Source organism: Antedon bifida, chromosome 6 (genome assembly GCF_963402885.1).
Source record: "Antedon bifida chromosome 6, ecAntBifi1.1, whole genome shotgun sequence".
NCBI classification, from domain to species: domain Eukaryota; kingdom Metazoa; phylum Echinodermata; class Crinoidea; order Comatulida; family Antedonidae; genus Antedon; species Antedon bifida.
Genome location: NC_136231.1, coordinates 14,424,419 through 14,448,933, shown reverse-complemented (window position 1 = coordinate 14,448,933; position 24,515 = coordinate 14,424,419). Strand labels below are relative to the sequence as shown.

At 34.4% G+C, this 24,515-nt stretch overlaps 2 protein-coding genes across 3 annotated transcripts; one reads left to right on the top strand and one right to left on the bottom strand.

Annotated features, from left to right (window-relative positions):
- Positions 1 to 165: 165 nt before the first annotated feature.
- On the top strand, positions 166 to 12,735 carry LOC144845438 (uncharacterized). Its single transcript, XM_078702779.1, has 14 exons — positions 166 to 201; positions 5,239 to 5,354; positions 6,276 to 6,368; positions 6,646 to 6,894; positions 7,299 to 7,385; positions 7,804 to 7,902; positions 8,181 to 8,285; positions 8,840 to 8,974; positions 10,266 to 10,394; positions 10,727 to 10,932; positions 11,109 to 11,195; positions 11,333 to 11,649; positions 11,823 to 11,949; positions 12,239 to 12,735. Exons 3-14 carry the CDS (start codon positions 6,303 to 6,305, stop codon positions 12,543 to 12,545), a joined length of 1,914 nt encoding a protein of 637 aa, XP_078558905.1. The 5' UTR covers positions 166 to 201; positions 5,239 to 5,354; positions 6,276 to 6,302; the 3' UTR covers positions 12,546 to 12,735.
- A 324-nt stretch (positions 12,736 to 13,059) lies between these two features.
- LOC144845420 (DEP domain-containing protein 1B-like) lies at positions 13,060 to 24,304 on the bottom strand. 2 transcript variants are annotated; one of them, XM_078702741.1, is made up of 10 exons: positions 24,158 to 24,304; positions 21,558 to 21,823; positions 20,859 to 21,257; positions 20,422 to 20,600; positions 20,088 to 20,231; positions 18,002 to 19,618; positions 16,809 to 16,978; positions 16,177 to 16,353; positions 15,115 to 15,297; positions 13,060 to 14,308 (listed from the first exon to the last, which is right to left on the bottom strand). In XM_078702741.1, exons 1-10 carry the CDS (start codon positions 24,182 to 24,184, stop codon positions 14,165 to 14,167), a joined length of 3,306 nt encoding a protein of 1,101 aa, XP_078558867.1. In that variant the 5' UTR covers positions 24,185 to 24,304; the 3' UTR covers positions 13,060 to 14,164. The 2 variants fall into 2 exon arrangements, with proteins under 2 accessions (XP_078558867.1, XP_078558868.1); XM_078702742.1 differs by having other exon boundaries at positions 19,343 to 19,618.
- Positions 24,305 to 24,515: the final 211 nt, after the last annotated feature.

Here is a 24,515-nt window from a genome sequence, read left to right as displayed (position 1 = left end):
CTCAGCTGAATTTCACTAAATATAATTGTTTAATTTACCATGAAAATCGATATTATTGTAATATGAATATTCAGTTAGTGATTATAGAAACGATCGACTTATTTAGGTTAAAACACATGGGTGGTTCAATGGTGAAACATGAAGATACGTGATACATCAGGGATAACACTATTTATTAGTAATATCATCAGAAATTAGTATGTAAGTGCCATCTTTTATTCTTTTAATTTTTAAAATGATTATTTGACATGTCGCATGTGCACAGGCACTGTAAATATAACCAATGGATATAGAAAGGAAAAATTAGATTGTCCTATCGTAAAAAATGTGCAAGGTTTTGGTGGTAGTCTTGACAAAAGGAATGTTCAGCAATTAACGTGGTGTTGTTCTATTCAGGAAGATGTTAATTAGAATTCATGACAACAGTCTAAATCTATCTTGTTACAATATTGCACTTGTAATTGTTTTTATGACTGGGGTGGGGTTGGGTTAGGGATGGGACGGGGTTTTACTGTTAGTGTAAATCAATTTGTGGAATGGGAAAGACACTAGATCCATATAAAATATAAAAGTTATTAAATACTGTAGTTTATTAGCAAGTTTATGGCTTTGTAAATTGTACTCAAAATAACATAGGTATTGTTAACTGTTAAGCCTGTGAGCAACTGGAGTTGCGTATCTTCGCTCGCTCCCCCTCCTCTAGGAACTGTAGACGATGGTTCTTGGAATGATAATGACTCGGGTAAAAAGGTTTTAGAAGGAAGTTCTCCTTGTACGTTTTCTGTCTGTCTGTTTTCTATGCTATGAATTCTACTACAAATAGTATATGTTATTATAAATATAGGTCTAATAGAATATTGTGTGTATAAATGTGGATGGGCGTTTATATCGTTGGGGGCGATTATTATTCAAAGTGATGTTTTATTGGGGGAGGTGTTGGGTGTTTATTCAAATAAATACCATCCTAATAATTAATACATATTTAATTTAAACATCTTTTGAAACTAATTTCGCGACAGAGTGGGCCGTTTCGGCCCAAGAAGGAAGACGTTTTAGACGGCTTGCAACATGGGCAGACGTATCCCGGTCCTAACGGGACACAGATAGCCCACAGTTATTCCTGCCAGCTTACTATAAAACCCGGCTATCGGGATTTCAAACAAAAGGTCTTTATCATCAGATTTCCCTATGTAATTTTATAATACTATTCCCAACAATATACTCCGATGCTTTATTGCGTATATTTAATTTGATCTTTATTAATTTGCAGTATAATTTTTATTTTTAAACTACTGTACCTTCACACGCGCGGTCCGATCCGAAAATAAACAAAAAACTAAAATTGCTATAGCCACTAACGGCCAACTTAGTTGAAACCAGGAAGCTGCAAGGTGAACCCGTGAACTCATTGTGAACCCGGAAATCACTTCGACCGCGTACAATTGAAATTGAATTGAATTAGCCATAATTTATATATAGATGCCATAAGACTCCATGCCTTATAAATAGACTTGAAACAAGTATAAGCTGTTTCGTGTCATTTGCATGCTCTATCAACCTCTAAACTGTGTAAAACATGCATAGAAGTCTCTTAGGTTAAGTTGCATTGTAGGCCTATTTACTAAATGTATGCAATGTGTTGTCTACTTTACTGTGTTTATCTACTACTTAATTATTATCTATTTATTTAATTATTTATCTATGATAAAATGCAACCAAAACACAAGATGGCTTCTGAATTATTTTGTTTTGTTGTTTTGTCTCTTCTAAAAGAACGATTATAAGAGACAAGATAGTCCTATTGATGAATAGGTTTATAATAATTATATTTTTATTTATGTTAATAGCATTAAAAATCGTACAGTAGGCTACTTTGCACAAATAGGCCTACTATATGTACATTTAATTTAGAACATGGTATTATTAACATGGAAAGTTTCTGATATCGTAATAAACGTACAAGATATAGGAATTAGATCTCAATAATTCCTCCATGATCATAAACGGATTCCTCAAAGGTTTGGTGACGTAATGGATCGAAGTATTGGATTCGATGTAGGCCTACTTTGATTACTTTTTCCATTTAAAAACACTCTTCGAAAATACTTTGTTGCATTTGGAACAAATAGGTCAGTTGATTAAATCTACGACTATCTTGTCCAATATACCACGTGAATATACGGGGATAAAGAGCGAAAATAATCACAATCACCAAAATCGTCACAAAACCTATATCATACAAGATAAACACATTAATTGATACGATAAGAACACGATACATATTCAACAGCGCTGTCAGTTGTGACTATGTAAACGGGGAAGTGGCCAGATACGAGACCATGTTTTAAAGTTTAAAAAAAAAATCATATTTTAACCAACAATAACTTTGACACGTGTGTATGTTGTTGGTGTATTATGTCAGAGACAATTCGGTCTTGCGGTAAGTACACTATAGGCTTCAGTTAGTCAATACACATCGTTTATGTACCTACATAGCTAGGGATGAAAACATCTTATTCTTAAGTCTAAAACATTTGGTTCATCTGATTCTAAAAAAGAGTGGCTAACATTTCGTAAAAATTTCTATGTTCATCTGTCGGTACAATTAACCATTAAGTAGATGATTCAACATGTAAGATGTAGTCTAATTATTAGTTACATGTTTTTTTTTCTATTTTATTTCCTTACAATTGTTTCTATGTTGGTCAATTTTCATCAGAAAATTTGACAATTGGGAATGTTTATCCCCTCGTTGTATTCGTTTAAATATGAAATTGTGCATTGAAAACGCCTTTAACTTTCTTTCAAAACTTTCCTATTTGTGAAATTATACTATATAACCAAAAAGAGGCTGCAGATTTGAATGTTGTTCGCGTCAGTTTTAGTTTAAATCATCACTCACCACAAAATGAGATTCATCAAATAACATTTCAGGTTATATTGAATTGTGTCTCAAGCTTGGTTTAAGCTTATGTTTGTTCTCATTCAGAAACAGTACATGTAATTTTCAAGTTAACTCTTCTTGGAGGGAGACTTTATTTGTATATAGGCCAGCTGTCTATACAGTATTACGGTATTTTAATTAAGTCAGAATGTGCCAAAAATGTTTCGTTTCTTAATAAGCTACTATAACATTTTCTAATACGGGACTTTCAGCATGTGAAAGTAATCTTCAACATAAGCGGTTTGTTTTTAATCGGCGGTAAACGGAGAGGGATTATTAGACATTATCAAACATTAATTGCAATAAAATAATTATCATTTGCGGAGCCTTGTGCTTCATTCTGTTTTGGATAGAATAAATATTTAGTTGAATTGAATTGCATTAAATGAACGAACATGGAAGCTATATGAGAGGCAAATAGTGTTAAACTTTTATATATTATAACTACTGATCATTCTGAATTAGGTAACATAGTTTTGGTTAGCGTAAAGCATTCATAGCAATAGTGGTAACAATTTGGCTCAATCTGGCGAAAAAAATGTTCTTTCGCTGAGAAGGTCCGTGAACTGAATTCATTCGTGGTGCAAAGGTTATGACTTTGATTCTTGCTTGTATTATTCGAAAGTCAATTGTCATCAAGTGGCCGAATTAGATAATACATAAGTTTGGTTGTAAATATTATCTTATCTATAATTAGTAATATTTATTGATAAGGTATAGCCGTATAGTATATACGATCTATGGTTATGGTACAAACAAAATAGTTTACGCACATCTATGAGTTTGTAATTGAAAAGTTAATGATTAATACGTGAGTTCAGATATTGTGTATGTTTATTTAAAGTTTGTCCCAATGGTTCATATACCAATCAGGAAGAGCACGTACATCTCAATAAAACATTTTGCGGTTTTGTTAATAAAAATAATCTTACCATGATATGGAACTACAAATCGCACTGGTACTAATTTTAAATGGCGGCATGAGAGTGTTTGTAAAGCGCATTGAAGTCACTGTCTCTTTTCTGTAGAAACGCTACCATACGTACCACTAAAACATGTTACGCAGGCCTGAGTGAAAAAGCTAACAATAATTCATTCCAAATAAAGATCAGCGCAATATAAATAACTTTATAAAACGACTATATAACGAAAATGGAAGAGAAAGTCAATAATGATTAAAAGCAAAAATACACGAACAATGAAATTATCTATATAATGACTTCTCTTTCCATAAGTACTTTCCTTCAATTAAAATAATAATATTATGAAACATTTAATATTATAAAAGTGGAACGTGTCCTTCCTTAATGATGTGACCCAGATTACTGTCCTAATGTTTAATTCTGTGAGTAAACCCTCAAGGTAATCACAAACTAAATTGGAGTTCGTGTACAATCGCTTTTTAACGAATACACTAATTTATTCATCACATAATCAATGAATGTAGTAGCCTATGTATAGTTTGATTGGAATTTAGGAATTTGTCTTGCAATGCCGGTTTCAGCTATCAATCACAATGTGCCGTACAGTTAAATTTTTATTTGTTAAATGAAATATCTGAAACATTTATGAATTTGTTAGGATTATAATTTATAGATCTGACATTAGATAATGATTTGTCATTCAGACGCTTTTTTTTATCTTTTTCTGTTTATTGGTTGGTATTAGAGACATGTTCTTTTTCCGATCCCTGAAACAGTTTTTATTTATTGTTACCATTTAGTTATTGTAAATATGCATGTATATGTTTACTTCTTGAACTCTTCTAAATAAATGTTGAATAAATGAATGAATGTGCCGTCTGTGTCATAAATCTTTACTTATAAATATTCCAGTCTGTGTTCGCTAGTTATGTTTACTTCTAACGTTATTATAGTCTGAATTCCTTCTAAAATTAACTCTGTTCGTATATTTATGTTCACTTTGTGACTAAATTTCGCCAAACTGTCTTCATTGTGATAATAATAATAACGTGTATGCCAACACAATATCTTTCATTAGCGTTATATAAATATCGCGCAGTCATTGTCACTCTGTTTATTGAAATTTATTAATCACACTGTGCTTAACTCTGATTATAATACCAATTTGAATTTCAACAATTGTTACAGTATTAAATCTCTATAGCAACGAAGTAACAACGTTGTACGCGACAAAAGAATCACCTGCCTGCTCACTAGGTGAAGCTATGCGTGTCTTCACCTATTCTATTCACCGTGTTTTTGTTGTGTATTTTAGATTAAACTTCTACAGTACACCTAATTAAACTAACAGTTTGTACTTTATTTTCAAAGAGAATCCGGTTTGCGTTGGGTGCGGAGGTAACCAAGGAAAGTTTTACAATACTTACGAAAAGGAAAGGATATATTTTTGTTCCAGTAATTGTCATAGAAAGCATAACTTACAGAGGGTGAGTAGAGTATTGAAAATACTGTGCAGTTAGTAGGTAGCGCTATTACTTTCAAACGCATTGTTATAAGCCCAAATAAAACAAGGTCATATAAAATAATGGCTGCAGTCGCGTGCTCAAGTTGTTTACCGATCAACCGACCGACATAGTTAGCTGTAGAGTCGCGTGCACGCGACTAAAAATGTTTCTCGTTCGTAATTTTATGAGGGGTTTTATACGGTAATTTACTATTAGCACTTTTTTCTCGACAAACTAAGGATGGTGTTATCTAACTATCTCATGTTTTTTTACGATGGTATCACGAACCAATTCATCATTTCTTTACAAAAAAAGGAAATAGTACTAGTGCAAAAAAGGTCTGTGGCTTCAAAATTGAATTGGAAAACTAAGAAAATAATTAATCAATATAAACAACAACGTATTTTTTTTATTATGTCTATGTACAAAAATGTATAATTATTTAAGTATAAAAAATATTTTTCTCGTATGCCACTCCAATATTGCACGCGTATGTGACGTAAAGGAATTTTCATAAGTACTAATTATGTACAATTTTATTATTATTGTTATGGTTTCATACCAGATCATAAAAATAAGTCATCTTATCTAAAAGCTATAAATAGAACATGATCGATATTCAGTATCTCCGTATAAAGTTATTGAAATAGTTTAACATTTCCTTAGTAACTATACGTTTCTATAATAGGCCTTATTATACAATATTGATTTATTCAGCCTAACATTTTATTAGATAATGCTTGGAGACAATAGCTACCAATACAATATGGTCAGCTTAAAAAGAGCTCTTTATTAGATGTTTATAAATACAATATAATAAATGCTTGTGCGCAATGGTGTCTGTAAACAATTTGATAAACACGCTGAGATACAATAACTACGCAAATACTTTTTGTCTTCCAGGCATCATCGATACCAAATATTCTAAAAATGGCAAAAGAAACGCAAGAAAATGAGAAGATGCTTGAGCATAGTTTAGAGAAGGATCAACAAAAGGTAACTGATAATATTTTGCATTTCAACAAATTGTTCGTCCAATACCATCAAAGTATCGTTCGATAGTAGTGAGTTTGGTCACTTTTGAACTATTCGAAATTAACGACATGCTATGTGTGATAATTCATGTATCACACGGCAACTGATAAATAGGCGCGTTTTCAGAATTAGGCTTAAGTACTTCCTAATGGAGATTGGCTATTCGTATCGGAAAAATAGATTAAAAAATGATTATTAGGTCTAAAACATTGAAATTGAACGTGATATTGGTTTCCAGACAGATACGGTATTCGATGCATGTAAAGGCGGTGATGGGAATCTAAGTAGGCTGGAGAAAATGATTAGTGACAAAGTGGACGTCAATCAAAAGAAAGAAAATGGTGATACCCCGCTTGGTATTGCTGTTTGTTCGGGGGATCTGTACACTATGAATGCGTTGATTAATGCTGGGGCAGATGTAGAACTTAGCGACAACCAGCTCATGACGCCGTTGATGTTGGCAGCGCAATTAGGCTTCGATTCAAAGGTTGGTTCGTTTTTTGTAATCGATTACCATATACTTATACCTTCTTTGTTTGCTTTATATAGAAGAATCAGTTAAATAATCCAAGTTTATCAGTGTAAATTTCGAACAGAAAACAAGACGCCAATTCAGATACAGTAGTTTAGTAAACATTAGCATTGGTAAATTATATTAATTTATTTCACTGAATATTTTGAAAGACGCTAATTCAGCCAGTGTTTAGACATTCACATTCTTCGGCCCTATTTCACTGAATATAATATGAAAAAGGTAATATGAGACTAAAATGTTCGCTGGCAGGCATAATCATTCAATACATAAAGGAGACAACTTATAATTGCGTAGCGACTTGTACAGAAACACAAATTTCGACTAATAAACAATATTTATCAATATGTGTATTTTAGCTTGGATTTCTTCTTAAAAATGGTGCTAACCCGATGGCAATAGACAAGAGTGGACAGACAGCACTCCATAAAACCGTTAGGAACAAGGTATGTAATGTACTGATTGTTTAGGTTAGGACATGCATCCATACATCACTCAAAGTGAGCACAGGCACTGTCATACCAAGGCGATCTAACAACAGGACACTGAGCTCGCCTTGCAAAGATAGGAACCCGTAACAGTCCTTTGATCTTATGTCTGGTTTCGACAAATACCAAGCAGTACTGATGTTTAACGTATATTCTCTGCGACACGGGTTGTCTGTTAAGGGCCGTGGAACTGATCGTGTCACAGCCACAGATAAACCCTTTGATCTCCGGAGCTCAGCATCCTGTTAGATTGCCTTGGTCATACTGTACATCGTTTATATAAATTAACTGTCGCAGCGGAGCAGCCGATTTCTTTATTCAGATACAACAACCTTTGGACACACTCACTCACTCATAACTCACTTTTTCACTTCAGACGACAAAGTGTGCAAGTGTCCTGGTCGACCATTGCAGTGGACTGGTTCACGCTAAGGACCGCATGGACCAAACCGCCCTTCATTTTGCTGCAGGAGAAGTGAGTACCAAGAAATACAAACATCAACAACTTAATAATAAACAATATAAATAGATTGGATATCCAATTTAAAATACGTATGGTACGTTTTTTCGTCATCTTTTAAGGTATCGAATTTCAGAAACATAAAATTAAAATCTATGTTTTCTTGTAGGCCTACAGGGAGGCTTCTTAATGAGTAGATACGTCATAATGTTTATAGATATTTTAAATATAAATAATGTATATTATGTAAATAATGTATATTCTATAAATAATGTATATTCTATGAATTACAGGGAAACAACGAACTGATTGATCTGTTAATAGGTCATGGGGCTAAAATTGGTTTGGTCGATCGACTCGGGAGGGCGCCGTTACATTGGGCTATTCTTCAGGGAATGGTGAGTATAGGGCCTACTTCTTTATATTTTATATTATTATTTGTTCGGCAACAGTGAGAACTACGGAAGCCCGTTCGGGCCACAAGTTAATTATATTTTAAAAGCTGTTATCTGGCGGCCACTTAATTAAGTGGCGGCCGCCAGATAACAGCTTTTAAAATATAGTTACTTGTGGCCCGAACGGGCTTCCGTAGAGAACACCTCCCAACACCTTCAAAAATATTTGAAAATGGTTTGATGCCCGAAGTAATGGTACTTATAGAATAAATGAACCTGATCCAGACATGTTTACCACCAGACCACAGTATTTAATATACAGAGTTCTTCACATAATATAAAAATATATTATAAGCATATCAAATGGCAAAGATGACGATGATGATCAAAATGATGATCACGTTTATTGGTGTCACGAAATGTTCGTCTAGCCTACATGTCAGGAACAATCCGATGGTGTCACCATTCTAACGAAGTCTTCCCGATAGGTTTAGAAGATTTCGAGACACCCATAGTAAGGTTTACCTTAATTGTTATAATATTTCTGAACTTATCAGGATGAAAGTGCGAAGAAAATTGGGGAACAGGGGGAACCTGAAGCACTCGATAGACAAGACAAATTGGGCATGTGCCCTATACACTATGCTCTTCAGCAAAGCAATGATAGCATCTCAACGAATTTAATAAAACAGGTAATATAAACATTGATTTTAGTTAATTTGGTTAGCTGAAGGCAGTCTGAAAACATGATGCTGAGGTCTGGAGATCAAAGGGCTTATCTGTGGCTGTGGCACGATCAGTTTCACGCTCCAACAGACACCGCGCGCCGTGAAGAATAATGTACATAGGCCTTTAGGTATTTGTCGCAGCCGGCCAGACATAAGATCCAATGACTGTTACGAGTTCCTATCTTGGCAAGGCGAGTTCTTGTTGTTAGATGGCTCTTGGTTAGCTTAAAGATGTATTGTCACTTTGACTAATTTCAAAAAAATAAAAAATAACAGATTTCGAAAAAAGGTGGGTCATTTTGAAGTATCATAATAGTTATTAACTATCACCAAAAATTTGTCGAAAAAAAAATCATTTAACTGAAATACAGACGTTTTTTTGTTAAAAAAATAACTCTGACTTCCAGTCAAAGTTTTCGATCAAAACATACCCCATAATGAAACGCGCTTGTTTGGCTACTCTGTATGCATAATCATAAAACTTCCTCACAATCTGTGTGAAAATACCTTCTCAACCGTGACGAGTTGTAAACAATCTTAATTAGCATATGCATAATGCGTACTCGTGGTTTGAAATCTGTGTTTACTTTCGCTCACGACGATTTTCCAGACGAAATGTAATCAAACTAATTTACCTGTTAATTACGTAAACTTGTTGCTTTTGGCTCGAATTTTCGACTTAAAGTGAATAACTTTAATATTACTTTGATATGGCCAATTTAAATTTAGAATATTTTGACCTTCATTTTTTTGTGTTTCAAGGGACAATACATCTTTAATGTATTGGAAAATATATCTGATTCCAATAGTCACTATCTCATGACAGAATCGGTTAACTAATCGATGTAAAATATAATCGATCCAGGCAACGCTGCAAATATTATTGGCAACATAGTATAGCAACCAGTTATTCAAGTACATACTGTTCGTGCAACATTAAAATACTAATATACTACGTTTTTAGTAGAATCAATAAAATTGTATATAATAATACTAAGTACCTTTGCCTTGGAAAAGTTGCTTTCACAGAAGGATTAAAAAAAAAAGGGGAAGCCGGTCCGGGTCCCCATAATTTCACAATATTTCAATGCAAAAGATATAAGGATATTATTATTGTTATTATTATTATTATTAAAAATCCAGATCCATAACACTGGCTTTTTAAAGTGATAGTGTAGAGTACTAAGTAAGCCATTGACTAAACCTATCAATTAGTATCTTATCAGAACTCATTGATTATAATGAATTGCTTTAGGGTTGCGACGTCGATGCTTTGGACGTACGGGGCCAATCTGGACTAGCATACGCATCATCTAATGGTAGGACTGACATGTGTGGACTCATTCTGGATAACTCTAAAAACAAGAATTCAGTAGATAGTAAGGTAAAATCTTTCTGCAACACGTTTAGCATAAAAGAGGTCAAAGCCGTTTTTATGATTTCCTACTGTAAAAAAAAGTATTATTATAAGTATTACATAGGCTATCTTGAGCATTTTCTCCATTAAATTGAGATATTGATATCGATAGTCGATACTCAATCATTGATTTAAGCTATATTCACTTCACACTTGTGAATCTGAATTCGATTACGGGGCCGAATTCCGTTGATACGGAACTCATTCACCTATCTGTAAATCAGTAAGATAGGGATCCTTTTTTCTGAAAACGCATAACTGGTGTGATACGAATTCCGTGTTGTCTCTCTCTATCCTAGGGTTGGACGGCTTTACATCATGCGGCAAGGAAGAACCATGCCAACATCTGTAACTTTTTGTTGGAACACGGTCTGGATGGTGGCGTTAAGAATGATGAGGGACACACGGCATTAGTAGTTGCTGTTATAAATGAGAGTATGGAAACAGTGAAAACACTTTGTGAAAAGATGGACGGCTGGCCACTTGTTGCAGACGACAAAGGAAGGTAAGCTCAGTCTCACCAACGTCTTGTATCGACCACACAAAACAATACAATAATTTTATCCAGTTAAAATTATACTCTATAAATTTTAAACGCAAGGGCAGAAACAAATGTATGGTTATTTAACATTATTTGAATAAATACTGTTTTTGTTTCTGTTTCGTTGGTTTCTTTTTTAGATATCCAATTCATTACGCTGCTGAGAGAGGACACCATGACATTATGGAATTACTTATAAACGAATTAAAACGAAAATGCGATTCCGAGTAAGTATGGTCAACAAACTATTTAAAATTGCAGCTTATACTCTATATGCATTAATATCATAACTGTTAAATAATTGTGCATTGGCACTTCGTTGATTTATTGATAGTGTATGATTGCGTTATTCCCTGTCTTTTAGGCCTATTATGAAGACTGTACTCTCTTCCCAAGATTCGGTCGGTGCCTCTCCGTTACAAATGGCTGCAATTTTAAACTTTAAAGCCTGCTGTCAACTTCTGCTAGACAATGGTGTGAATATTGAAGATAACGTGCGACCACACCTAGTGCGCATGGAACTAATTGAAGATACAATGAAGGAGGAAAAGGTGCAGGAGAACAAAGAAAAAGAAAAGGAGGACGAGAAAGAAGTAATGATGACGCCAATGGAACGATACGCCCCGCCCACTAGCCCGCCAAGTACATCCAGTTCAGACGACATCAAATCCATGAGTTTAAGTATGTTCTTTCACATTTTTTTTATTCTTTTAATCAAATCGGAAGCTGCGCATGTCTTAAATCCACGGCCATATAACTTTCTTATTGAGAATATATAGAGTTAAGTTAATAGCTGAAAAGTTAATTATGTTACATTATTTTATCATCGACAATGTGCTGATATTTTCTTAAAGGTGAACTATTAGATGATAAGTCAGCACTTTCCAATACCAATCCTCCGCCACAAAGTGTACGACTAGAACGTCGAAAAGAAAAGGAACGAAATCAATCAAACGGACAGGAACGTGAGAAGAAAAACAGGTAATATGCAATAGTTATTAAATGGAATTCCTAAATGTGAAAATATCCATGTTTATGAAAAATATATAAAAATTGAAATGAGAGACGATTCCTCCTCCTCCTGAGCTTTAAATGACGGAAATCAAATCAACTTTTCTTAGGGGTAACAAGAGTATTTGGTTAGCACAGGCAGTGTCATAATATTTTATTATAAATCATAGTCATACGTAACAGCAGACTAGACATTGTTTTATTAATTGTGTAGGCCTACAGTACTCCTTTTCATAATTCGAACAATTCTACATTGCAGGAAAGACAATAAATCGAAATATGGGAAAAGGCAAGGAAGGAAATCGCCATATACAGAGTCACTACTACCACCAGAGATATTGGCAAAATATGCTATTGGTTACCTTCCACCACCCATAGAATCGCGTCTGTCAGGCCGGCTTAAGTCTTCAGACTCAAACAGAGCTACGGAAAATACAGAAGATGATGAACAACGCCCTTGCCGATTGAAAGGAACGCTGGATGAGAGTTCAGGACGCCAAACGAATGCATCGAGTAAAACACCACATATTAGATGGAGGTATTCATATTCGGTGAAATATAAATGATGGAAAACAGTGAAACTCGTATATTGCACACAAAGATTGACAAGATATACATATTGCAAAAATGGATTCAACCACTGATCTTTGTATAATAATCATAATGATAAATCAGACATGTTATAAAGGTCACAGCGCTTTACAGGTTGATCTACAATAAAAAGGTGATTCACCTATTTACTCAAAGCTAATTTCATGTACGGGTATGGATAAATTTTGTTAAACTATTCCACACAGGTGGACAGTAAAATAATATAAAATGAAGAATAAGCACTTTGCAATAACAACCGTCGATACAAACTAAAACAGCATAAGCTTTGTTCCCATTGGACGCAATACACAATGACGTAAGCACGCCGCAAGTAATTTGACCAATAACAACGCGATGAATCATCCGAATTGTCGCTTGTGATTGGTCAATGTTGTGCCTACGTCATTGCGTCAAAGTGTAAACCAAGCTTTAGGCCACACAGTATATAAGAATCCTGTAAAATAAACATTCATAACACTTTAGTTTTTGATTATGTATATTTAATGTTAATCAACATAATAAAAACAAAACAGTATAAGTTATGCATGACGAAACACATCAATACAATTATTAGTGTTTAAGTTTAATACTGTATAGAATTCACAATGAGGCTTTGAAATTTCTATAGTTAGCTAACCTCAGACTGGAAATAAAATGGACAAAGTAGTGGACAGAATATCGTAAAGGCTATTTACATAAATAAAAGCAATATACAAAATGTACAATACTACAACAATGATTTCAGAACATTAAAATAACAAACGATATAATGGAAATATTATGTGAAGCTATTAATACCTACCTTTCACATAAACCCTGTACTAAATACTAAATTTGCAGTATTACTATTTAAATTATTGACAATGTCTTTATAAAAGAATTGCATATTAGCTGCTTTATATAAAGGTTTAATTTTTGTTACTTCATAGTCTCTTGCGCTATATACACTAGAATTCCTATATTTCCCTCCTAAACAATAATTACTGTATTCATAATCATAAACACTATTGTGTAAAAAACATTAAACAACTATTACTAAGACTAAATATTAATAAAAAGGTTATTGATTTTATCTAAAAATGGTAATTAATAATACTATTGTGTTATATTTATAAACTTGCTAAAAAGTACAATAGCTCAGTAAACATAATATGAGTTAGCATTCTTTCTTTCATAATTACAATATTTAAAAAATGCTGATATTAAGGGAAATAAAACACATTTTGGGTGTTTAAATAAAAAATATTATAAACATTGTAGGATATGTGAATTTGTTAAAATTATCAGAAAAATGCAATAATTATGCAGCTATGACAAAAACAGGTTCGGGGTCATAGAAGGTCTTTTCTGTTGAATATACAGCTGTATGAAAATATGTGCAATGTTGTATGCATTGTATGTATGAAGGTCTGACGTTGGATCTATGAGTTGTTGGCATGCATAGTTTTACCCTACTGGCTAGGTGACATTGAAATACTGTGTTTTACCCTACTGGCTAGGTGACATTGAAATACTGTGTTTTACCCTACTGGCTAGGTGAAATACTGTGTGATAAAGTGGACAAATAATATATAGCTTATCAATCCACACCTGATCACCGGAGGGATTTCAATTTGGTCAGAGATCTCTTCATGTTTAGCATCGGTTGTTTTATTTTTGGCTTCTGAGGAAACAACTCCGCTTCGTGAGATGTAGTTGGCAGCCTCTTTGCATAGATGTCTGGATATTCTTGTTGGAACTGAAATAAAAATGAGATTATACTCATTACGCATGAAGTATTATTCATAAAAAAAAAATAGATATTGCTTTTGTTGACAAATTAGGTTGTTTACTAATAATAAAACATGCATTTGTTCAGAATAGCTTACAAGTATATGACATAACAACACCACTAGAATTATGTGGCCGTATTCACCAATCACACTTAAGTGAGATATTTCCCTTAAATATTAAGTATTTCCCCTAAATTGTATTTACTTAGGTAGGAGATTTTTTTAATATCCTGGTATAACATCACATCTTAGCTAGTTTGAGAATTTCTATCTTAAGCCGTTGGAAAAGTTTTGCCTGGCGAAAAGTGAGGTTTGTGGTAGTACACAATGTGCTTCTAAGAAAATAAAGTTAAGTGGAGAATGTCATGCTCCGTTATGCTACCGTCTTCTGGAGTAACAACCAAAACATCATCCAACATTCTATATATTACTTTATTTCCTTTTGATGTACCTCAAACATTAATTTATTAACATTTATTACCACAGTATTATGTGTTGTTTTTTATTTATTTAGTCAATTTGCCAAAGATAACCATGAGCTATCCTTCTTATAGGTGGTAATTCTGTTCACATGACAAACATATACACAAGATACTCTACATAAAGTGGAGTGGAGTGGAGTTGTAAATCGTCATTAGAACAAATCCTGACATGACAGGACTCGAACCCAGGAGCCTTGGATTGGTAGCCGAGCATCATAATCACCAAGCCACAACTCCACTCCACAATCTACCAAGCAACACAACTAAAATTAATATAAATAATAACCAACCTTTTTCAATTTCTTCCTCTTGACCTTAATTGCCATTGTCTTGCTGTTGATAATGTCTTCAAGCAGCATTGATATAGCATTCTCAGAATAACTTAACTTCTGTTCCCTGTATTCGTCTGTGCTTATCTGCTGGCAGAACGTCACAGGAATATTCTCGACATCTTCAGTTCCATTGTATTTAACCTATTATAAATAATCAAATACCTATATTAAGCAAATAGGACACTTTCCTATGAAATGAAAGACCAGAATGTTTTTACAATACTATTTAGGGGCACCTCTATTAAGGAGACACTTTCTTGTGAAACAGAACCTCTGGTAATACTACCAGTGAACCGGTGATATGGAATAAACTTCAGTCTGAGATCTGGGAACAAACCACGGCTTTGAAATTTTAAAAAGCCCTTAAAACTAATCTATTTCCTAAGAAGTAACTCATTGTTGCATCTTTTGTATGTTAAAGCGCTTTGATAATTTTTTTTTTTGGAAAAGCGCTATATAAATGAAATAATAATAATAATAACTAGAAAGCCGTCACTACAAGCATGTGTATGCGAGTTTAGTGTAAAGGTTATGTAACCAGCCTTTCAATTAACAATAGTTTCAGTTGACTAACAATAGAATAGCAACGGCAAAAACAAACAGGCGAAATTGAAAAGAAATGTTTTTTTTTCTACTCATATAAAAAAAACCTGTACATTATGTGTTTTAAAATTACAAATCACAAAAATGAAGTTTTGTGACAAGTAGTTCTCGAGAAAATGCAATTTCAGATTACTTGTTACTTTAAATTTAATGGAGTGGTCCCTGACCACATATCTAACTGTTTTTTCATTTTGGCAAAGATCTTGCAATTACTTTTTGAGTAATCCTGCTAACAAACAAACAGACACACGCTATCGACTACATATACCTCCTTGGTGTAGGTAAATTAAACAAGATGCAATGCTTTAACCCTTCTGGTCCAACACCTATTAAGAGGAAACTTGTGTCCTGAAGGTTTAACTTGGCCTCGACTGTACTTTAGTATTAAATTATTTAAAAACTCTAATGATAAATTACCTGACTTCTACGCAAATACAACATTCTTTCTTGGACATCTGATTTTAATTCTTCGGACACGGTCATGATTTGATCATAGTGTTCCATCATATAGGTGACTACCTTAATAGCTAGGATCTCATCCAATCCAACCTCTACTTCACAGCTCAAAATACATCGCCAAAAGGTCTGCAACACCTAATGAAAATAAAGATTTTCAGTTAGCATTAGCATTTAAATGAAGTTATGGTATTTTTTACTGGTGGTGACATTATTAAGACAGATATATTGAAGAGTTAAATGTATGATTATAAGAAAAAAATAACTTCAATGTCATTATAAGAGAAAACGATACCCTTCTACGTTGGGACATTCCGATTAAGAGTACACCTTTCGTGAAGTAAATGCTACTGTTAATATGATCAAAAACTTCAATCCTGGTGGTGACATTATTAATTAAGACAGTCATATAAAAAACTAATAAATATGATAAAAAAAACCTTAATGTCATTATAAGAGAAAACGATGATACCCATCTGCATTGGGCCATCCTTATTAAGGGTACACCTTCTGTGAAATTAACAATACAGCCAACCTATACTTTGTTTGGTCCCAAGGTGTCCCCTAAATAGAGGTTCTATTGTATAATTTACCAATGATTTTGTAGACATTTGTTTGCTCAAGTTAAGCTGTTTGTTGTTAACCATTTTAGCCATCAGTTTGAGAAGTAAATGTAGTTTTTTCCTGTTAGGGGATGGCAGTAGGAGGCAGCACATCTTGAGGCCTTCAATAGTGTACGATTGATCATCAGTCAAACATAAACCTAGCACCAAAACAATAAAATATTAGTACAGAAAAGAAGAATTAAAACTATTTTGTTTGTACTGGGTTTTATTTAGTATCTCAAAGGCCCATTTATACTAGGATGATAACGATCGACGATAAATAGAAAGAAAGGTTTTCGTTCCAAACTATAGAATAATCATTTATGCTGTCTTTGATAAAAATATTTTAATAAATCTATTCAAATTCAAATGACGTCATGATCAATAAAATCGTTCTACTGTCACGATTTATTGCTCTTACTAATCATGGCGTCATTTGATTGGACGTGCGAAAATATCATTTTCATCAAAGGAAGCATAGATGTTTCATATAGTTCTAGAATGAAACTTTTTAGATTTCTTTTGTTTTAGGTATGAAAAATTGATATTTATCTATTCATCATTGATCATTATCTTCCTAGTATAAATGGGCATTAATGTATAAGTCAACCCTGTATGCTGTACTATAGTGTAATTAAAGTAAAAAAAAAAACAAACAAGTAAATGCAACTTTAGGTTTAAATAGATAACAAAGGTATAAATTACAATTAAAAGAAAATCATGCCATAAAATTGTATGAAAAAATAGAATACAAAGGACAATTAGTGAACATTAAATTGATAAACACCACATTAGTACAAAATATCAATAATTTAAAATACCAAAATAACAATCGTGCATGCATAAAAGATGGAAATGTGCATTGGTTTGGTACACACTTTTAAACATATATAGAATTGTATATTTACTAGACTAAAGCACAGACTACACAAAGTCACTGACACTTGAAAGATAAGAATTTCACTGCATTCTGTCTACACTGCATTCTATTAAAAACCAATCAAACAATACAATGGTGCATGTTTTAATGGATTAAAATAGTTAATTTACTACACCACAGTTACAACGACCAGTGAAAATCAACCTTAGCAATGAACTATAGAAAATGTGATGACATCAGAATGAGTGACAAACAACAAACATGGAGGAGGATGACATCATGCATGTGCAACTGATCTTACTTGTTGAGCTTAATGAATGTTTATCTTCTTCCGGTGTGCTCCATTTCATGCTTGATGAACTGCTAGTCTGTCGTGTTAAGTTACTCTTTGCAGAATGAAATGAGTCCAGACTTGTGCCGGATTTGTTACATTTTAAACCCTTTAAAGAATTCAGGCTAGACCCTGAGTGAGTGCGTTTGCTGGCAAAGGCAGGCTTGAGAGAATTCAGGCTAGGATCAGAGTGAGTCCCAGAGTGAGTGTGTTGACTGGCAAAGGCAGGCCTGAGGCAATTCAGGCTAGACCCAGAGTAATTTTGTTTACAAGTGAGAACTGGATTAAATGAATCAAGATTTGAACCCGACACATAACACTTCTGAACATTTGCTTGTTGGCCAAGACTGGGACTAGAGGTATTTTGTTTACCAACTGAGGTATTTGATTCATTGTGCTTAGACTGGAAGGAGTTAAGAGAAGTACTAGAATCATTGCGTTTACCAACGAGGACGGGTTGAGATAAAGTTGCACGTATTGGTGACGGATAGGGCGGACTAGTTTGTCTTCTACAACCTTCTAAAACATGTCGTTCTGTACTTCTTTCTGCCAAATTCCATTGCTGAAGTTTTACATTAGAGTTAAAAGACATTGATTTTTCATTCAACTTTGGTTCATGTACAGACCACTTAGATTTAGTTCTTTCTGTCTTTTTTGTGAAGATTTTCTGAAATATTTCAGATGCTGACCCAAATTTTTTTGAGATCCCTAAATTATTCTTTGAAGTTCTTTTACGTTTGTCATCATTTGCTGTTGGTTTAATGTCAATGTTGGTCAAAGAACTGAACTTGCGACGGTTTCTGAATGAACCACTTCTGGTACGACTGAATTCGAACGAGCATTCTTCTGAAGACAGGGACGAGTCCTTCGTTTCTAGACACGAGGTAGATGCATAGTGTAACTCATTTAGAGGGCGCTCATCATTTACAGGTTGATCAGACTTCAAACTGTGTTTACTATTATCAAGAAAAGAGCGACAGTTCATCAGGTCTGAATCAGAAGAATAGCGTTTTGAATGCTCACTGGTCTTCTTTGCTGGACTGAAATACTGAGCTGGCAGAAAACCATAATCATCAATGATATTACTTGGCTGTAAATATGTGGCAGGTTCATCTTGCGTATAGATATTACTATAACCCTCTGGAGAGACACTTTGTGGATGGCTTTCTTGATTATGTTCATTTTTGGACATTTCTGAAACATAACTTTCATTCTGATTTTGACTAGGAACCTCGTTTAGGCTCAATTCCCCAGGGGACATTATTTTTTGAGATGTTAGACAGAAGATTGTACCGGAGTAACAATCATTACCTTTCCCACTAGTCAGCGACTGATTTCTACTTTTTGTATTGACAGGGGTCACATACGGTTGACGATTAACTGACCGTCTTTCAAATCCACCCCGGTTTACATCTTCGGACGACTGACCAGTGAACTTGGTTAGTGGTGTCCACCCCATAGTCATGTCAAGCATCAAATTCTCCACAGAGCCAAATGAGTTAAGACGATTGGTGGCAGTTACACTTGGTGGAGTTGTTAGATCAGAAGGGGAATCGTCAAGGCCCCGATCACGTCGGTCGCAGATTACTGCAGATTAAACAAATGATAACACAAAACAAATGAAAATACATGCTGTTAGTAGAACAAAAAAAAGGAATCAGGACTGAAGTATTCTAACCCATCTTGATTATAATTTTCCAACATAGAACAATGTTTTAAAATAAAAATAACTTGAATAAAATGGTCCTACTAAACACAACCCCATAAAATTCTATACTTTAATTTGTACTATTACATTTTTTGGCATGCAGAGTTTAGTTGTAGTGTTAATAATAGTTAAAATAACAAACATAACAAAATTCTCTGAAAATAAAAATTCAAATATTTTATCATCATTTGTACTGTGCAGAGGTAGGAAATCTTTCTGTAAATTCAAAAATGTTACTTGGAGCTGCTGGCTTAGACCTGTTTCCACACTGTATTGAATACTCACACCTTTCATGCAAAGTAAAATAATAAACCAAAAGTGATGGTCGTAGATGAATGTAATACTTACAAAATGACCCAGTTATGATGTCATAAAGGTTATAGGTCAAGAGAGGTTCAGGTTGGCTGTGAAAGTAATTACTAACAGTCTTGAAAACATCTCTTTCAAAGCCAGGATAAGAAGGCAATACAGTTTCATCAGCTCTGTCAGGCCCTGTCAAATAAATTGGACATTGTTATTCATCACCACGTAAAATTAAAAATATATTAAGATACTCAATGAATCCTTTAGTTTACTGTATAAGCACGATAAATTATGAAATAGATTATCCATCCTGTAATTGGCAAGTTGCTCGCTGTTGGATGCGTATGAAATTTTTAAAAATAAATAAAAGTTGATTTACAATGAGCAAGGCAACGCATGGCAGACAACACCCAATGCGGTAGGTCCTGGGACTTGTCTTCAATGATCACAATTTTGTTGTGACTGATCTTTAAGTTGTTTTGAATAATATCACAAGCTTGAATCTCATCGACTCTGACAAAATCCTCAATCGTTGATACTCCTGTAATACGCTGAAGCCTGATAAAGAAACAGAGTTTTACTGTTTAAATTAAGCAATAAAAAGAATTATTTTGTAATTATCACAGTAAAGGGTATAACATAGGCCAAGGCTGTATGAGTGATGCTTTGTGCGATACATACCCTGTATGTCAGCCTTATGCTCTTTTACATCTTATGCCTCCAATTAAAATTAGAACGAATAATGCAACATTAAAAATAGCATTGTTCAGTTATTCAAAAACTCCCTATTCACTCAAAATATATACAGTAAAGTACCTTGTGAGTGCAGAACTCTTCCAAACCTCCTGATATTCAATTTTTCCTATGCTTCTTGGGATGACCTTGCATGACTTTAGTCGAGCTGATGGACGTCTAACAAACTCTTGTTGTTCATTAACCCTCAGTCGAGCTGAAGAACGTCTAACAAACTCTTGTTGTTCATTAACCCTCAGTCGAGCTGAAGAACGTCTAACAAACTCTTGTTCTTTAACCTCATTCAATGCAGGTTTGGAGAATGGTACACTCAATGAAGATGTTGGTGGTGTGGATACAATCTTCTTGGGTTTTACTGATGATTTTGGACGTTTTTTAGGACTTGCTTCTGCTAATTCACGAAGATTAGTGCGGCTATTGAGAGCTGATCGGAGCTTTTTAATGGGTGAAAATGGACACATCCTAATACAAAAATACATAATAAATTACCAGGTAAACCAATTAAACTGACTAATACACTATGGCAAGTACTAGTTTATATTAAAATTGAAAATAAAACTAAGTATTGTATTTATGTTAAGTCGCAAAGTAATACATGTTCTGCTGCATCTTTATCTAATAATGGGTTGACAGTAAGTGTACAGTAATATTGGTTTTAGATCAATTATAATTAGGTGTATAATTATCAATATAATTGTATCACAAATACTGTATACACTAATGCCATGGATTATATCTATACATTCGGTTTCATTAACAAACCTATATAATCTGCCATCATCTTCAAATGGTCCTTTACTGGATGAGCTTTTAACTTCTACAATTACGTGATTCTCAATAAACTTTGTGAGAAGTCTTAAGGCCTGATCACGTGTCACCCAGGGTCCAAAGCTTGGATCATTGTGCAGATGAATCAGCAGGAATTCAATAGCCTCGGAGGATGTAAAGCAATTGTCATAATATCTCATCCGCCATCGATGTCTCTTTGGGTAAATACCATTACGGAATTCTTTAATTAGACCATTCCACTAAGAAAACAATACAATATTTGTTTTGGCACACATTGATAAATTTTAAACCTATCTACTGTACACATTTCAATAACTATCTAGGTCTAATAATGGCCGGCAGTATAGTACAATAATTTGTATGCCTAGTCTAACCTCCTGTAGCTAGAAGAAGCTAGCTAGTATTAGTAAAATTTAGCCATTAATGTTATGGCTAAAGATAAAAACTAAAGGTTATGGCAATGGTTTTCAGCAAGCAAGCTGTGGCTTGGTGGGCTTGTGATGAGGCTATGGCTTGCGGGGCGGAGGTTCGATTCTCTACTTGACGTTTTTTTTTTTAGCTCTTAATTTAAGAGAGATTATTTAGCGCCGTGGCTAAAGATACCGTATCCTAACTTCCGTTTGCTAAAGGTACGGTAAAATTGCATTCAGTACGTCATAATCAGCCAATGGGGTGCTGAGTACGTGTGTGACGTCATCGTATAAGGACTTTGGATTTTTTTTCATATCACGTTGTAGAGAATGCCTATCGGTGGCACCAGGCTGCATGTATGTGTGCGCTGATTCTGTGACTCAGAGCCCCGGGGCTAGACCTAGCAAGCAAGACCTAGCAAAAAAGAAAATATTAAGCAGTTAATCACTGTTTTCGCGACAAAAAAATCCAAAGTCCTTATACGATGACGACACACACGTACCAGCACCCCATTGGCTGATTATGACATAATGCAATTTTACCGTACCTTTAGCAAACGGAAGTTAGGATATAGTACCATATCTTTAGCCACGGATTATTTAGAGGATTAGGTTTTTAATATTTAGGAACGAGTTTTATATTTAGGTATGAGTTTTAGGAATGCAATTTTACCGTACCTTTAGCAAACGGAAGCGTCCTCTATAATTACTGTACCTTTAGTTTTGGATTTAGTATGGATACGGTACCGTATCTTTAGCCATGGCGATCATAATAATTGTATAGTCCATCTAATATAAGTTGAGGTGGCCGAAAAAAGGGCACCTGATCCTTACTATTCATATAGGCCTAGCCTAGGCCTATGCATATTTTTTGTTGGCTCTTAATGTTGAGCTGCCTACACAGACAGTAGGCCTAGTCTAGCCCAGGCCTCAGCCATTGACTAGCTAGGTCTACTAGGCTAGGACCTAGGGTAGATGTACCAGACCTCGGCAATGTGCCAAACTCGGCAGGTTGTATTTATATTAGTTATAATTAATTAAATAATTGATATTTGTTGTATATCTTAAGGTATACTTTATTTATAGGTGGTAAATATAAACCACCGATCGTTTACTAGACAACAGCGAAACATGTCTGCCAGTAGCCATAAAAACTGAAACCCGGAAGTGAAATTTCAGCAAAATAGACCAATCAGCTAACATGTGACTGTTCCATTTAAAATTCCTGGGTATGAAAAATTACACACGAGGGACACGTCTGGGATTGAAATAGGCTTCTACTGTATTGTACCAACATACCAATGAAAAAATATAGGGTTTATGAGGGGTGTTAAGATGTTTGGTTGATAATTAATGATATGTGCCAGACTTCGGCACCTAACGGAAATAACTAATTAAATGAAATTGTTTGCGATGTTGTTTATTAAATTTTATTCAAAATATAATTGTTGGTAAAATAAAGTTAATATTGCTGTTTTTTGACTCATTTATTTCACATCTGGCCTAGCTAGGCCTGCTATTTCATCGACGATCGATTGCGCAATCGCTCGCGCGTAATTTCAGGCTTGCTTGAGCAGCGTATGCCGAGGATTGGCACACACATGCCGAGTTGGTACATATAAATAAAAAACACATTTTTTATTATTGTTTGTTAATTATTAATTAATTATATTTATTTGATGCAATGATAATTCACACTGCTGTATTTACTACTTATATAAATACTAAAAACTCTACCAAAAAATATTTTGTGATGCTTTTAAAAAATACACGTAAATAACGAATTCCCCTGTAACCTGCCGAGGTATGTAACTACTATGTATGGTACATCTACTACCCTACTAGGTAGGCTAGTACTGCAGTATGGCTTGCTTGCGTCACATATCTGCCTATCTAGCTCTCTAGTCTAGTAGTGTAGGCATAGTAGGCCCTAGACTATAGAGTGCTGTGTGTGTGTTTTTGTAGGCTAGCTCGGCAGGCGGAATCCCGCTCAGGCTAGGCTAGATAGTAGTGTAGTAGGCCTAGCCTAGCTAGCTAGGCCTACTAGCTAGGCTAGGCCTGGCCTAACTAAGACTGAGTAAGACTGTGTAGAGTAGGCCCTCTAGCCTAGGCCTAGCCTAGCTAGGCTAGCCTAGTCTATAGAATATGAGCAGTCAGGCTTACCAATCTTGTTGCTCTGAAAGGTTCCATACTAGAATAATATGTAGACAATAAGAATAAATATTAATATGTAAACATATTCAAAGTTAACACTTTTTCATTCGCGAAATAAACATTTATTTTAAGTAAGTGGTGGTCTCCATGTTTTCAAAAGCGCCACCCTGAATGACAACGAACTGTGATTGGACAGAATTGTACTAATTAGCTTCTCTTAGACACTCTACCATTGGTCCAAATTGTGTAAGTCAGTACAGTACTTCGAATAAATTAATTTCAAAGGAATTAAACACCACCACCCTAGAGGCAAAATATTTTAAGAATCTTATTCAATTATATTTCTATTAATAAAAAACCGTTAAAA

Bases quoted from the DNA above. Each gene is read 5' to 3' on its own strand.
- LOC144845438 (XM_078702779.1), top strand. From the start codon at position 6,303: ATGGCAAAAGAAACGCAAGAAAATGAGAAGATGCTTGAGCATAGTTTA. The intron at 6,369-6,645 runs GTAACTGATAAT...ATTGGTTTCCAG, and splicing joins TAGAGAAGGATCAACAAAAG to ACAGATACGGTATTCGATGC. The intron at 11,650-11,822 runs GTATGTTCTTTC...ATTTTCTTAAAG, and splicing joins CATCAAATCCATGAGTTTAA to GTGAACTATTAGATGATAAG.
- LOC144845420 (XM_078702741.1), bottom strand. From the start codon at position 24,184: ATGGAACCTTTCAGAGCAACAAGATTG. The intron at 20,601-20,858 runs GTACTTTACTGT...TTTCTTTATCAG, and splicing joins AAGAGTTCTGCACTCACAAG to GCTTCAGCGTATTACAGGAG. The intron at 20,232-20,421 runs GTAAATCAACTT...TTTATTTGACAG, and splicing joins CATGCGTTGCCTTGCTCATT to GGCCTGACAGAGCTGATGAA.